Source organism: Coregonus clupeaformis, chromosome 15, assembly GCF_020615455.1.
Source record: "Coregonus clupeaformis isolate EN_2021a chromosome 15, ASM2061545v1, whole genome shotgun sequence".
NCBI classification, from domain to species: Eukaryota; Metazoa; Chordata; class Actinopteri; order Salmoniformes; family Salmonidae; genus Coregonus; species Coregonus clupeaformis.
The window spans coordinates 60,282,501-60,298,967 of NC_059206.1; the positions used below are offsets into that span (position 1 = coordinate 60,282,501).

A 16,467-nucleotide genomic window follows, 5' to 3' on the forward strand; every position below is an offset into this window, starting at 1 on the left:
TGGAGACTATTTTCAGTTGTCATGGTCTACCATTAACAATCCGATCTGATTGTGGCCCACATGTCATCCCAGTTACAGAACCTTTGCCAAGAAAATGGGATACAGCATGTAAAAACAACGCCAAAATGGGCACAGGCAAATGGTGAAGTGGAGCGGCAAAATGCCTCCCTCACGAAATGGATTCGCATTGCACAAGCTGAGGGCCTGGACTGGAAGCGGGAGCTACGCAAGTATGTGACAGTCTACAGGTCCATTGACCACTCTACCACGGGCAAGAAACCAGCTGAGCTCCTTTTCAAAAGGAAAATGAGGGGGAAGCTTCTGGATATAGCTACACTACAGAGTGACCTGGAGACACAGGACTATGATGCTGAGCAGAAAGGGAAATCCAAGATATATGCAGACAACCGTCGCAGAGCCAAACACTCTGACGTGGATATCGGAGACCAGGTTCTCCTAAAACAGGACAAAACAGACAAGTTCACAACAACCTTTAACAAGATCCACACACTGTGATCAATATAGAGGGAAACAATGTGGTTGTTCAATCGCCAACCGGAGCCAGGTATTCAAGGAATAAAACATTTGTGAAGAGGTATACAATTGAGGAGCCAGATCCACAACCAAAGGACACCACACAACTGAAAGAGACTGTGAGACATTACATAGAGTCCAAACCAGAGACTATCTGTGTGGGATCACCACAAAGACCACAGACACCCAAGCCAGTCAGACAAATTAAACTGCCACAGAAGTTAAGACTTTTCACAACATAATTCACACATTCAGTCTTCGCATTAGTCCTTTTACTTGTCATTTTTCAGTTTATACTAGTTTTCTTTACCCCTTGCAGTACAGGATACTTATTTAATGACAAAGGTGCAGAATGTTTTGTTACAGTAAGAAAAAAAAAGAAAAAAAAACTTTTGTTTTGCTTAGAAGTAAGCTTAAAAAGGAAAGTCCATTAGGAGAACAGAAATAATAAGACATTGAACAGATTTCATTTGTTTATTGGTAACACAAAGGTTGCTATACAGGTAAAGAATGAGTGTTGTATATGTCAGGTTGACATTGAAGTTCATATCCAAGTCAAGGGGATGTCGTGTATTGATGGGACTTACTGATATATGACGTCACCACGTCAGTAATCAGTGTTGCCAATTTAGCGACTTTGTCGCTATATTTAGCGAGTATTCAGACCCCTCTAGCGACACATTTTCAAAAAATCGACTAGCTACAAATCTAGCGACTTTTTCTGGTGTTATTGGAGACTTTTGGAGACTGACGTGAAAGCACGTATCGTTCTTACTCTTCTCAACGAGCAGCGGATGCTGCCGTGGGCCGTAGGCTCCACCCCCGTCCCAAAGCACTCACAGGCGGCCCAGTCCTCGCGCAGCAGTCCCTCCCAGCTGCAGTCAGAGCAGGAGATGTTCACCCCTCCGCGTCCAGACTGCAAATGAATCGCGCATGCGGGAAGCCGCCCCTGGCTGATCCCGCCCTTGATCAGTTAGTTGTATGTTATTGAGCCTTTCCACAATTATATAGACTACAGGTTAAAGTGCTTAACTTTGTAAAAGTTGTGGAAGTGGCTGTCTCACAGTGGTGGAAAAAGTACCCAATTGTCATACTTGAGTAAAAGTAAAGATACCTTAATAGAAAATGACTCAAGTAAAAGGGAAAGTCACCCAGAAAAATACTTGAGTAAAAGTCTAAACTTAAGTATCAAAAGTAAATGTAATTGCTAAAATATACTTAAGTATGAAAAGTAAAAGTATAAATCATTTCAAATTCCTTATATGAAGCATACCAGACAGCACAAGTGTCTTGTTTTTTTATTTTTATTTACGGATAGCCAGGGGCACACTCCAACACTCAGACATAATTTACAAATGAAGCATGTGTGTTTAGTGAGTCCACTAAATCAGAGGCAGTAGGGATGACCAGGGATGTTCTCTTGATAAGTGTGTGAATGGACCATTTTCCTGTCCTGCTATGCATTCAAAATGTGTGAGTACTTTTGGGTGTCAGGGAAAATGTATGGAGTAAAAAGTACATACTTTTCTTTAGGAATGTAGTGAAGTAAAAGTAAAAGATTTCAAAAATATAAATGGATAAGTAAAGTACAGATACGCCAAAAATCGATTTAAGTAGTACTTTAAAGTATTTTTACTCAAGAACTTGACACAACTGCTGTCTCATTGACCTAGGCCAATTTGGAGTTGACATATGACCCACTACAGTGACTGTCAATCATCAAATCATTGGAATGAAATACTAAAAAAATCAATAAATAACTTTTATCTGTTTATTCGATTACATAATATGTAAGATTTTTAAAAAACGAAGAAAAAATCCATTTATAATGTTCTGTGTTGTAGCCTGTTTGGGCTAGTCCGCCTACAACACATTAATTGAAAGAGTCATGTATGATTTACTCAATATATTTACCTTTTTTCAAAAACTATCAGTGAATTTTGTTTGGAAGTTGGATCGTGAGAAAAGGCTAGACCTACATACAGTATGTTCTTGTTTTTATGTACCGTGTTTGTGGATTGTGGTTAATTTGGTCCAGCCATCCGGATACAAATAATCCTAGCAAAATAAACCTAGAAACCTACAATGGCCATAGGCTGCGATACTCCCCCTCTTTTAACAAGGAGTGCCTCTAGCCAGCTACAGTGTTGCATTCTTGAATCACCGTGACTTTCGTTTTCGCTTCCATGTCCGTACTTGACATTAAAAGCTGAGACAGACAGCTATACACGCCTGGTATGTAACCTAGACAATATTTTAGCAAAACTTCGGGCCCACCTGGCAATTATAGTATAGCCGTAATATTAAAATATTAATTATTCGTCGAAATTACAAGTTCATAATGTTGTATTTTTCATATCCATTGAATGTGCGATTGAAATCAAATGAACAATTTGTTTATCGATGTGTATTTATGTTTTAATCTAAAGCGACACGTGTTATATTCTAACTAGGCTTATTTATTCGGATTTAGTAGCCTCAAGTTTGTTAGGCTACTAAATCGACATAGGGTATTGTCAACCTTGGGTTGGGTTGCAATTTGTGAAACGAAATTGAAACTATTTTCTGTGGCGTCGCGCAGTTGGCCCAAAACGGCAATGAGAGATTTTCGTATTGATGATATTCATCCAACGAATAAGGCCTATTTCCTGTGTAGGACACACTGAGTTTGACTTGGTGAAGCAAGAAGACTTAATCAATATGGCAGGACATGAGGAGGACATGATGGAAGTGGATGATAATGGTGTGAGTACGCTGGTTTGAGGACAAATACAAGAGTACCTTTAATATTGCAGAGACCAAAAGCAACACCCAGCAACCTCGTGTGTTGGGTTGACAGTCGCTGGATCTGGGTTAGAGTCCCGGTCGGGGCTAGCCCCAAATTCGTTACGTTGGTGTCAGAAGTGGGGTGGCGCCTGTGAGGCCATCGGAGAGGGGTGTACACTTAAGGGACTTAGTAAAGAGAAACGTGGGGACACGCTCTGGTCAAGAGGTTTGGATCTCTTGGAGAGTAACTGTGTTGGGTTGACAGTCACTGGACCCAGGTTCCTGGAATATGAATTTGCTACAATATTCATAAATTATTATTTTGCCAAACAGCAGCTTGTTTGATATAATGGGTATATTAATTTGGCCATTGAACAGCAGTAATAGGTTACAGAGTATTTAAATTAAACTTATAATTTTAGTAGACATTCTTATCCAGAGTGACTTAAATTAGGGTTAAGTGCCTTACTCAAAGGCAAATCGGCAGATTTTTCACCTAGTCTGCTCAAGGATTCGAGCCAGCAACCTATCGGTTACTGGCCCAACGCTCTTAACCGCTAGGCTACCTTCCACCTTTAATCTTAAAGGACAAACTGAACTAACTCTTACTATCTTCACAGTTAATCATCTGTTAACCTCTTTGCATCTCTTTCGAGACACCTGCAACATTAGAGACAGTAAATTCTCCTGATACTGGGACCAGTGGATCTGCATGAGAGCACCAATCACAGCAATTGCCACATGGCCATTCCCAAGGGCAGATTTATACCATAAGTACTGTATCAAATGATGCAGCTGGGATAGCCAGGGAAATACTTACAGTTCATTCGGACAGTATTTAGACCCCTTGACTTTTTCCACATTTTGTTACGTTACAGCCTCATTCTAAAATGGATTAAATTAAATGTTTTCCTCATCAATCTACACATAATATCCCATAATGACCAAGCGAAAACAGGTTTTTAGAAATGTTTGCACATTTATTAAAAATAAAAAACATATCTTAAAGCGGTTATAAGTGGGGATACTTAAGTTACTTATGTTTAACCTAAAAGCTGGATATGTGGAACTAGACTAACCAAACAACAGTAGAAAATATGTTGGTTTTGTTGTTTGCTTGTGTTTGAATTCGATTCTATGAGAACCACATTTGTGCAGTTTCTCTTCCTGAAGAATGAGAATTGCACTGTATGTGAAAATATACAACCCATACACATCTCTCTTCTCTTGCAGTCTGACCCAGCCTTGGCAGCCAGTGGAGCACAGCACTATCCACAATGGGAGTCTCCGAGCCCCCATGGGATGGGTGATAGGGTAGGTTTTATGTTTTTCTTATTCATGTGGAATAATTTAAGACCACAATTATAAAATGTGCTATTCTTGGATGATTGAAGATATTAACTATCTCCTATCTCTCTCAGACCTATTCTTCAGGAACAAGTGGGGAGCAAGTGAGAGTAACACAGCCACATTCATATCCTACCAGTCACACCCAAAGTACTGTTATGACTGATAAGAAAAAGGTAAGGAGTAAACAGTGTAATTATGATCATGTCAACTAGTCTCTGACTCAGGCCTGAGAAAGCCAGTGATCTTATCTTTATCATATCAGTTCGCATAGACTATCCAATGCTGTTTCATGAAGTTGCCAAAACTAATCACAATTAAAGTTAGTTAGGGTAAGATCAACGTCATACTGATGTTCAGTTATTCTTTCAGGACCCGTATTTGACAGATCTGTATCGGTCAAAGGAGGAGATTGAGGGAAATGAGGTGAGTGTGGATCCTCCTGCTGAAGGAGCTACTGGCTCTAATAGAGACAGACAATCACAGAGAGATCAGCATTCTCCCATCAACTCCCAAAGGACTCAAGATGTGGTAATTATTCTATCCAACAGATCACAGGATTTTCTAAATTCCACATACTATACATCGTCCTATTTCAATCAGCCTACTATTTAGAAAACGCAAGTATGGGTATTTGGACATGGACAGTGTTCATGTTATTGCCCTGAAAATCTAAATCGGGCTCTGATTTGTACCTAAGGAGCTAAATGAGATTATCTGCTATGAATCTCAATTACTAAACTACAGGTCCTCTTTAGGAGTGAGTAAACTGTTGCGCCAACAACCATATTTATGCCCAGACATTTTTCCAGGATCTGAATCAAGCTAAGGTTGAAGAGAGAAAGCAGCTGTCAGCATCTCCAGATGAGGCTACAGTCTATGTCAGTGTGGAGTGGCCTGGGAAAGACCTTCCACCAAGATGGGAGTCCACACTAGAGAAAACTCTCCAGTCATGGTTCAATAAAGACTTTGGTGATAAGACAACAGATACAGATTGCACCTTGAAGGGTCTTTATGGCAATGGGTTCTGGGCAGTGGTCAATATATCTCCCTCATCAGGTGAGAAAGATGGAGTCAAAAATGTAAAGTTCATTACAAAAATACCTAGTACCCATTTTAAATGTTGAGGATACACTCAAGCCATGGTGGTGCTGCTAAGAAGAAAATATTCACTTCAACAGTACATTATTGCAAATAATGTGTTGCAGAGTGAATTCCCAAATGCATGCTTTTATCTGGGAGCTAATCTGGTATTAGATAGGTCAGCATGTTTGATTTGGGAACAGTTATTCTGTTTTATCTTAAATCCTTATTTTATTCTTAATGTTAATGTTAATATATTAATCTACCCTATTTGAAGATCTAAAAGTACTTCTGAAGCAGAGGGCAACACAGATGACGTTCAGAGACCAGGCCAAGACAACCGCTACTGTGCAGTTTCACAGGACTGCACCACCATTTCAACCCTGGAACCAATCAGACTGTAAACCCAACTTAATGGATGCCTCTCCTCCAACATCATCACACACTCTACAGGATGTAATTGGTTTTGCTTTTGTAAATAAATGACTATTTGATTGCATTTTCAAATCAACTATAATATAAAAAGTATAGATGTAAGATATGTAAATCTTTTTAATATGATATTTTCCCACTAGGTCAAACTCCCAATGACTGTACATGCTAGCATTGATCTCAGTGGCTTCCCACATGAAGCACAGGTTGCCCTTCAGACCAAGTTCAGTCAGTACCTCACTTATCACTCACTGACCTTGACTGGGAACTTTGAGGAAGTGGAGAAGTTCCACAGAGAGGTGACCAAGGTCATCAAGGAAGCTGAAGCTGGGCCAGCAGGTGATTGGAATGGTTTAGAAGCGGCACCAAGCATGACTCACAATGAAATGAACACCCATGAAGCCCCTGGGCAAAAGGAAATGAGCTGTACAGTCCCACTGATCCAGTTCGTGTACTTGAACCAGGCCTACCGGAAGGAGATGGAGGACATAGAGAAAATAAATGGAGTCAAAATCAATGCAGATGTGAAGGTGTCTTTCAAAGAACATCCAGAGAAAACAGACAGAGATTTTCTGCTGACCGAAGCCTACCAGGAGTTCACTGACCTCTTCCGGAAGTGTGCAGGTGACTTTGACAGCATCTCCGCACACCTGCCACACATGAATCCAGAAGACCTCCAGTTTACGCTGAAGAACATCCAGAATGAGGAGACCAGGCTGGTGCTGAATGTGTCCGCCAACGGGTGCAATGTGCTTGGGCCGAAGCAGAGCGTGGTAGCAGTCAGGAAGGCTTTTGAGGTGGGCCACACCTCCACAGTAAAGACCTTCGGAATGGATCACAGCTCCGCAGATAAGGCCTTTGGATTTGCTGGAGGATCTAGAAGGAGATCTACAGAAATTCCACAGAAGATTGTGATTGACATCAAAGACCCACTGGTTTCAGGTGGGCTGTCCATGGACCCGGCCCACTGGGAGCTGATGAAAAAAATATTTTCTGAGAAAATAACAGCAATCCAAAGTAAATTTGGAGTAGTTTTCATGGATAATCCCTCTCAGGGGAAGGTCAAAGTGACAACCATGCCTATCAAGTCCCAACACACTGCCTCTCTGGAAAGCCACGCCATCAGAGCTCTAATGCACCTCTACCAGAAGGTTGCCACGTCAACAATGAGCTGCTACCTGCTAGACACTACTCACGCAGGGACCGTGGGGGACATGCTGGAGAAGATCCGCTCTCGACACCTCTGTGTTGGGGCAGGAGAAAACTACGGTCCCTGGAGGCTGATCGGCCTACCGGAGCATTTAGGCCCTGCTGTCAAAGAGCTAGAAGAGAAGCTAGGTAGGCCTGTGTTTAAAGAGGAAGACAAGCAGAGGATTGGGTATCCTGAAGGCTACAACACTGGAGCAGCCGTGGGGGGAGCAGCTGGAGATGGAGGAGCGACAGGAGGGGCTGAAGAGGAGAAATGCCCCATATGCATGGATACATTTACCAACAAGGAGAAGTTGTCCTGCACCCATGAGTTTTGTAAAGAGTGTCTGAGGCGGTCAGTGGAAACCATGGGCCCCAGCTGTCCTGTGTGTAAGGATGTATACGGGAAGATGGAGGGAGACCAGCCCGATGGAAAAATGACACACTATACTTCTATCAACAACATACCTGGATTCCCTCACAGTGGCACGATAGTTATCAACTATGATATTCTAGATGGAATACAGACGGTAAAATACTCAGGTTCTTCATTATACTGTAAATATAAAAGTTGACAAAACATTTATTATATCCCAATTTCCACTGCAGTGTTTTATATTTACACAGCCATTTGTTGCCATTGCCATTAGTTTTTGTTTACATTTTCTGTTTTCAGAACAAACATCCCAACCCTGGAAAGAACTTCTATGGGACCAAAAGAACGGCTTATCTACCAAACAACAAGGAGGGGAATGAGGTGCTGATGCTGCTGAAGAAAGCATTTAAGCAGAAGCTGATTTTCACAGTTGGGATCTCCAGAACCACTGGGGCAGAGAACACGGTGACCTGGAACGACATTCACCACAAAACCAACATCGATGGAGGGGCACAAAAGTACACCATCTAAGACTAGATATGATTAACCTTCTGTATGCCTCTAGTGACTAACTTTCTTATGTCATGTATAAATGTTTTTTGTATATTTTGCATTGACTTCATTCAGGTTAAGTGTCTACTACTACCCTGCCTGGGGGAACAACATTGATTCCTCATGAGATTTGAACCAGAAGCAAGCTCAGAAATAATTGGAGGATTTGTTTAATTCAAAGTTGTGTGCTTTGTGTTTTCCCACAGTTTCGGCTACCCTGACCCTGACTACCTGAGCAGAGTGAAGGATGAGCTGAAAGCCAAAGGCATCAAATGAAGACAATTTTGGAAATAGAACAGAGGACTAGTTCAGTTGAGATTCAAAGCTGTTTACAATGGCCCCTTTTAAAGAAGACGAGGGCTGAAAAACAGAGAGGGGAAAGCGATGATTCATGTTTGCCATATCACTGTTCTCACTCTGGGTTGTGACAATACTACAGTACAAGAGTCTTTTGGAAAATGGTTTTTGATGTCGGGGACCTTTTTGGTCAAGATTCTTTGTTTTTGAAGCCATTTGTCTAAACAAATGTAAATGTTTCGGGGGATTTCGTTTTGATTGGTATACTGGTAGTTATTTTATTTTATTTTCTAGATGCTTGAATCCAGGATAACGTGTGAGCTATGACAAAATGTATTGAATGAATAGAAATATGGAACATTAAAAGCACTGACATAATAATCAAAGATGATTAAACAGAATGGCAACATTCAGATTTAAAATCAACCGCAATATATTATAATTACCAGTTGGTGATCTCTCATTAGATAAACAGATCCACTTGCTGGAACTGAAAAGTTTGGTTCAGTGCTCGCTTATTAAGGCCCAATGAACATGTTCTTGTGTGATTAACTCAAGTTTGTATTGAATTTTGTTTGATGATTGGTAATGAGAATAAAAAGTCAATTTAAGACAGTGATCTCACGTTTGTTTATATTTGTGGTTAACTTGGTATTCATTGTTGTATCCACAATATGCCAACTCTAGTCCAGTCTAGCTAGATATGGAAACACAACCATAGAAGTGACCGTGAGGTTCAAAAGTGACCAAACTGCGATACCAAGTGATGCCAACAATGGAACAATTGAACTCAAAATAAAAATGATAATATAAATCCACTAAAAGACAAATCCAGCTGATTGTTTTCTGTACGGTTTTTTAAATTGTATTTATAACAATATCTGTTATTTAGTTTGTAAAGTACTCCACCAAAAATTAACATTCTTTCCAGAATAAGGTTTGAGCCTCCATGCATTTTGTACTATAAAAGCTATGTGTAATTTCTCATAAAACAAGGCCTAATCAAAAACAACTTAAATCCAAAAATGCATGTACGATTTTGCAAAAATGTTATTTTAAGTAAAATGATTGTACTTGTCTCTCCTTTCAATAAAAAAATACAATAAAAATGCGACCGCATAAATCAAAAATAACACTTGCTGACAAATAAGCAAAATAAGGATTTGTTATTCTAGTTACTTGAACATTTGTTTGTTGTTGCACTAACTGTAAGTCGCTCTGGATAAGAGCGTCTGCTAAATGACTAAAATGTAAAAATGTTGCCTATTCTCACATGCATTAAAATATGGCTGATCACCTTCTGACAGAAGCAGCATTTTGGGACAGCGGCCGAGCTTAAAGACACGTCATAGCAACCAAAACGGCAGCGTTAGCAGCAGGGTACAGAAGACAGAGAGATGATCACAAACGGCTAAAGGAACAACAGTGGAGGGAAACGTGAGAGTCAAAAAGAAAGAAAGCAATGACTGCACTTCAGAGGGAGCTGTTACAAAACCATTAAAAGCACAGAACTAATTTTCTCAGGTTAGAATGATTCATCTGTACTGAGTCTGACAGGGCCAGGTGGACAGTCAAGCCCTTACACAAACCAAATGAAGAAATGCTGCGAAAAACAAACATACATTAGACCAAATGTTATCCCATCTCCTTTCTCTGTCCATCCACACAGCTGTAGCAAATACACTTGTTCTCTGGCACCACAGTCCACTAAAGGGGTGCAGATTGGTGACGTTCTTCTCAGCGAAGGTGTCACACAGTCCCTCTGGTCCGTCCCTTCGTTAGTATGCTCTGACCTGCCATGACATGGACACTGGGCACACCCACAGCCCCACTACATGGAAGCATTCCCAAGCCTGGAATATTCAACATCATCATAATCATCACCTCGCACCAGTAATCAGTCAGTCACACATCCTCAGTCGCTTCAACAACACATTGATTACGCTATTTTAACATCACACGAGCCCTACACACCTTTAGTATATGATAGAAACAAACATATATTGACCTGCGTTACATCTTACGGTATATACACCGTAAAACATTAAGTCTGTGCAAGGAAGAAAACACAATCATTTCATGAACATAGTTCTCTGAGAAAATAATATGGAAATAAGTTGCCACTCGTTATTGACATTTTAAACGCGCTGTACACAAATTGTACTGTATTATTTGTGTCTTACACACTCCTGCTGACAAAACTGTCAAGACAACATTGGTACCGACTTATAAAACTTTGAGTTAGCCTTCCCCCGCTCAAAGTCAACATGAACAAAATGAAATGGAACAATGTTTTCTCTATACAACTCATACAAAACATTTAATAATTGCTCCTTTTTCTTCTAATTTTATTTTTCCATTTAATTTTGCACAGAGGTAGTGACTATTTAGGTAAAGGGGAAGGGACAAAAATACTAAATTAAAAATATATTATAGAAAATGTTTTTGTTAATGTTTGACCAGAGGAATCGTACAAGAACCAAACATAATACTGCAATCACATACAAAAGTAGTCCATTTTTGTACATTTTATACAGTGTTCACGCTTTTCTTGTTGATTTTCTTTCAGTTTTTTCTTTCAAAGGCAAAAAGAGGGGTGTGTTTGGAATGTTACACCCCAGGCTAATGGACAGTTTATGCTAGCGGGTCCACCAGGGGCTCCTCATCCCCCCGAGACAGAAGCTCCTTCTTCTCGTCTGTGCTGGCCAGGGAGTTGCGGCTGTTGTGGGCTCCCATGTACAGGGTGGCATACACTGGGTTTGTGAAGTTGGTGGGCTGGGAAGAGACCAGGGAGGACCATTAGATAAACTAAATACATGGTAGTAGATGTGTGTTTGTATGTCCAGGATGTGTGTGTTTGCTTGTGCAGGTGTGTGCGACATGGTGCAAGTGTGTTTGTGTGCTTGCTTGTATTCACGTGTGTGTTACCTTGTCTGGGTCCAGTGTGAAGTCCGAGTCTAGAAGATCCCCGGCATCGTCGTCTGGCTCACCCTCGTAGATCTTGTACGCTGGGTTTCCTATCTCCACGTTCATGGCCCCGTTAGTCATCCTCTGGTGCTGAAAGCCCTTGGCCCTGCGGATACAGAGGTGAAAGGTCATGACCCCTTAGGCACGGACGGGTCCTGAGAGCGTCCACACAGCGCAGGCAGCGACATGGCCACATCACGGGGGTCAGGGGTCACATCACTGTCACGGTAACCCAGGAAGCCTGGACTCAAAGCCACAGCACAGGCAACAATGCAAACCCAGCATTCACCTAGCTAGTATATACTACAGGACACACTGGTCCTGGAGAGGGTTGTGTAACAGTACCAAGTAAGCTAACATTACACATACACCCTGTGTAAGTGGTACTACTGAATACCTATTTAAGAGTCTGCTTGAAAAACACAAGCAAGGTCAAATCTATCGATGTCTTCAAAATCTATAGACATCTTGGACAGAAATGCATGTTGTCAGTTTGGAGCATCACCATATCGGGTCAAACCATGGACTTGAGGAATGGAGAGAAATGTAACAAATCAACCATCTACCATAGTAAATGCTGGATTTGTCATGTTGCATTTTCCAAATCCTGGCTTGGAACAATGCAGTCAAAGCGTCCTCTCTCTCTCAGTATGATAAATACAGTAGGATTCTACACAACACAATACAGAACAATACAGTACAGCATGATAGAGAACAGCATGGGATCCATTTAGACACCATGGGGTCATAGACTGATCTATTTCACCTCTTCAATAGATCACCACCTGTTACCCCCCTAGAAGTATAGTAGGGGGTTTGGAGAGGGTGGACCAGTCCTGAACAGGGATTTAGATCAGGAGAGGGAGGGGCAAGCTGAGAGAGGACGGAAAGCGTAACGAGGCAACCGTTACCGTGAGTGTCTGGAGCAGGATTTGCCCAGCCTGCCAGACCTGATGGACAGAAGAGATGCAGTTACTCACAGCAGAGAGAAAGAGAGGGAAAGAGAGAGAGGGGGATAGGGTGACCACATTTAAAATACTCAAATGCGGGACAATGGGATGATTTTGCGGGACAGTGTAGCCTACATGAATACATGTTCTTGGCAGCGCACCGAGCGAGCTAATTGAAGCGCACAAAGCCTACTCTTTTGCCGAGCGAGTGCAAAATTTGGTGATGCAGAAACGAGAGACCACACGTGTGGCTGTTTTATGAAAATCAGGGAATATTTGGCCAAGTAAACATTTGTGATTGGTCTCAGGGAATGTAAAACATTTAGGGAGGGATACTTTTAAAAACAGATTCAGTGAAGTAGCAGCAAATATGTTAAATGAGCAACTAATGAGCCTTACAAGTTTGACCTTCTCTTTCAGTCTAATACGGCTGGCTATTTCCTTACTTTTGTAGCCCTTGGTTAGAAGCACAATTTTTGTAAGTAACTCGCTGTCCTCTGCAAGTTTAGCCAGAAAGGATTTGGCAAATTGGTTGACTATATGACATTGGCCTATGTCTTGTCTTATGCAGCCAGAATATCAGATCTCATCAACGATTGGAGAAGTGTTTAACATCACCAGTACCACATACTTATGATATACATCTTGTTATAAGCGCAATGTTACTGCAAAAGAGATAGATTGGAATGTCAATTATCATCAAATGAATAGTAAGTCTGACTTACTATAAAATCAACCTTTTTTTGTAAATTTGTGGTGTTTTAAATTATTAAAAAATATGGGACATGATTGTTTGGTTGTGGGACGGGGGACAAAGGGAACAAATGCGGGACTGTCCCACACTATCCGGGACATGTGGTCACCTTAGGGAGAGAGGGAGGGAGGAGAGAGAGAGGGGAGGTGAGAGAGAGGGAGGAGAGAGAGAGAGAGAGAGAGAGGGAGAGGGAGGAGAGAGAGTACAGAGAGAGGGAGGAGAGAGAGTGCAGAGAGAGTAAGAAGAAGCATTAAAGAAAAGAGAGCTTGATAGGGGGTTAAGGTAGATATTGTCCCAGTGTTCTGCTAGTGCCCCGGTGTTGTATTGTGTATTTTGTAGTGTAGTGTAGCGTTCCTCACCCCCTCATTCTTCTCCTGTACCAGAACACAGCTCCTCCCACCAACAGAACCAACAACAGCAGCAGCAACACTGGGATCACTATGGTGGCAGTACCTGTACATGGACACACAGAAACAGTATACATACACAGTTAGGCAGGAGACTTCAGTTAGCGTCCAGTCGATGTGCAGCCACAATAATACATGTAAAATGTAGAGGAGCAGCTCTTGCATTTTCTTTTGATGGCCAGCTGACATCTAAGTTACAGTAAAATCACAAGCAAAAGTTACGCCTCTACTTTTTGCAAACCTTGAGGATAGTTTACTTACGTCCACCAGACTCTGAGGAGTCTACACTAGAGGCCACCACCTCACAGCGATGCCCCACCCAGCCTGCAGAACACCTGAGGGGAGAGACAGCGATAGATACAGAGAGATGTAACCTCACAGTAACCAGAGTTACCATGCTAGAGAGAGCGAGAGGAGAGGAAAGGAGAGGAGAAGAGAAGAGGAGAAGAGAGAGAGAGAGAGAGAACTCACTTGCACTCTGGTAGGTGTGTGCGTGGGTTGACAGAGCACTGTCCATTAGCACAGTACTCATCACATGTGTAGCAGCTGGGCTGAACTCTGCTATTGGTGCAGCTACAGGACACACACAGGTAACAATAGGTTAGGACGTGTGTGTGTGTGTGTGTGTGTGTGTGTGTGTGTGTGTGTGTGTGTGTTGACACTTACATGCAGGTGACCTCTCCTGTGGGCTGGAAGGAGCTGGTGGGGATACACTTGCCGTCGCGGCAGTAGTGACACTTGTCCACCTCGCAGGTGCTGCCGCTGAACTGGGGCAGACAGCGACACTGGCGTGCCTCGCTGGCACTCTGCAGACAAGTGCCTCCGTTCAGACAGTGGCCCTCGCAGCTACCTACTCACACACACACATAAGAGACAACTATCCGTCTGAGTATACTGAGAGCAAGGAGCCTTGAGGTGGATATCAAAAGAGTGCCAAGCAGTTCACATTTTGTAGTCCTCCACTACTGTAACTCAGTAGTGTTCTAGTGTTATACTGCCAGCAGGTGGCAGTAGAGACAGACAGTTTATTTAATTATTGATTTATTAGGATCCCCATTAGCTGTTGCACATGCAGCAGTTACTCTTTGTGGGGTCCAAACAAAACATCAAATACATTTACATTTTAGTCATTTAGCAGATGCTCTTATCCAGAGCAACTTACAGTTAGTGCATTCATCTTAAAGGGCAATTAGGCCACTTTTCAACCTCATATTCCTTACCTACAGCACCACACCAGTGTCGACATACCCCTAATAACAAAGTAGGATTAAACACCCACACCAGCGAAAATCATCCACTTTTTTAGCTGAAAGATGATGCCCATAGCTCATCCCTGATATTGCACAACGATTTAAGTCAATAAGTCATCATTTTAGTTTAAGTCTAATATATTTGGGCTTGAACAGGAAAATCAAAAAGTTAAACTTCAGATTTTCCTGTTTACAACCTGGTACTACTGCTTACTGCTGTCTGTAATGCACTTAGTTCGATATGGAGCTGTTTAATGAGCTGACGGTGAAATGGTGAGTAAGAAAATAGCAAATATTATTATGATGAGCTAATGTTGTTCACTTGGCTATAGTAAGCAGCCCGGCAAGGGACACGTTAGCCGAACGACTTATCATAGGCGCATCACCTAGCTAACATTAGCTGGATAGCTAGCTAGTGACATCAAAAGTGGATGAAGACGTGGAGAGGTGAAACGTCAACATGGCTGCGATACATCATCGTTTCTGGAGACATTATGCACGGCAGCGCTACAGTAGCAGCAAGAGTAGGCCTATTGTTCACTAACTATATACAAGTTTGGCTGGCTAGCTAGCTATAGTATAGATGACTGTGCAGTGAAGTACAGTTCATTCAGAAAGTATTCATACCCCTTGACTTATTCCACATTTTGTTGTGTTACAGCCTGAATTCAAAATGGATTTATTTTGCCCATCTACACACAATACCCCATAATGACAAAGTGAAAACATGTTTTTAGAAATTTTAGCAAATGTATTAACTGCTACTCCTACTGCTCTCTCCTCGTCTGACCATGTGTTCTCACATACCCGAGAGCATCTGGTCAGCGGCGTGGTGGCACAGGAATCCTCATCTCTCCCAAGTGGACATTCTCTATTTTTCCCCTGACCCATCTGTCTATCTATCATTTGAATTCCATGCTGTCACAGTCACTAGCCCATTTAAGCTTAACATCCTTGTCATTTATCACCCTCCAGGTTCCCTTGGAGAGTTCATCAATGAGCTTGACGCCTTGATAAGTTTCTTTCCTAAGGATGGCTCACACCTCACAGTTCTGGGGGACTTCAACCTCCCTACGTCTACCTTTGACTCATTTCTCTCTGCCTCCTTCTTTCCACTCCTCTCCTCTTTTGACCTCACCCTCTCACCATCCCCCCCTACTCACAAGGCAGGCAATACGCTTGACCTCATCTTTACTAGATGCTGTTCTTCTACTAATCTCACTGCAATTCCCCTCCATGTCTCCGACCACTACTTTGTATCCTTTTCTCTCTCACTCTCCTCCAACACTACTCACTCTGCCCCTACTCAGATGGTAATGCGCCGTCGCAACCTTCGCTCTCTCTCTCCCCCGCTACTCTCTCCTCTTCCATCCTATCATCTCTTCCCTCTGCTCAATCCTTCTCCCTACAATCTCCTGATTCTGCCTCCTCAACCCTCCTCTCCTCCCTTTCTGCATCCTTTGACTCTCTATGTCCCCTATCCTCCCGGCCGGCTCGGTCCTCCCCTCCAGCTCCATGGCTTGATGACTCATTGCGAGCTCACAGAACAGGGCTCCGGGCAGCC

At 42.2% G+C, this 16,467-nt stretch overlaps 2 protein-coding genes across 6 annotated transcripts in view; one reads left to right on the forward strand and one right to left on the reverse strand.

The window, feature by feature from the left end:
- Nucleotides 1–2,182: 2,182 nt before the first annotated feature.
- LOC121577555 (E3 ubiquitin-protein ligase DTX3L) lies at nt 2,183–9,194 on the forward strand. 5 transcript variants are annotated; one of them, XM_041891262.2, is made up of 10 exons: nt 2,183–2,769; nt 3,191–3,279; nt 4,534–4,614; nt 4,722–4,823; nt 5,020–5,178; nt 5,460–5,706; nt 6,008–6,204; nt 6,306–7,880; nt 8,027–8,244; nt 8,485–9,194. In XM_041891262.2, the coding sequence occupies exons 2-10, from the start codon at nt 3,235–3,237 to the stop codon at nt 8,552–8,554; spliced, it is 2,694 nt and encodes an 897-aa protein (XP_041747196.1). In that variant the 5' UTR covers nt 2,183–2,769; nt 3,191–3,234; the 3' UTR covers nt 8,555–9,194. The 5 variants fall into 5 exon arrangements, with proteins under 5 accessions (XP_041747196.1, XP_041747197.1, XP_041747194.1 ...); XM_041891263.2 differs by lacking the exon at nt 2,183–2,769 and having other exon boundaries at nt 3,190–3,277; XM_041891260.2 differs by lacking the exons at nt 2,183–2,769; nt 3,191–3,279 and having other exon boundaries at nt 4,249–4,614.
- A 415-nt stretch (nt 9,195–9,609) lies between these two features.
- Nucleotides 9,610–16,467, reverse strand: part of LOC121577556 (low-density lipoprotein receptor-related protein 1-like) — a 199,402-nt gene continuing 192,544 nt past the window's right edge. The window contains exons 83-88 of the mRNA XM_045225247.1: nt 14,320–14,503; nt 14,125–14,226; nt 13,915–13,988; nt 13,606–13,699; nt 11,504–11,648; nt 9,610–11,350 (exon numbers count right to left, since the gene is read on the reverse strand). Of these exons, the coding sequence (XP_045081182.1) occupies nt 11,210–11,350; nt 11,504–11,648; nt 13,606–13,699; nt 13,915–13,988; nt 14,125–14,226; nt 14,320–14,503 (740 nt within the window). The 3' untranslated portion in view covers nt 9,610–11,209. The remainder of the gene's footprint in view (nt 11,351–11,503; nt 11,649–13,605; nt 13,700–13,914; nt 13,989–14,124; nt 14,227–14,319; nt 14,504–16,467) is intronic.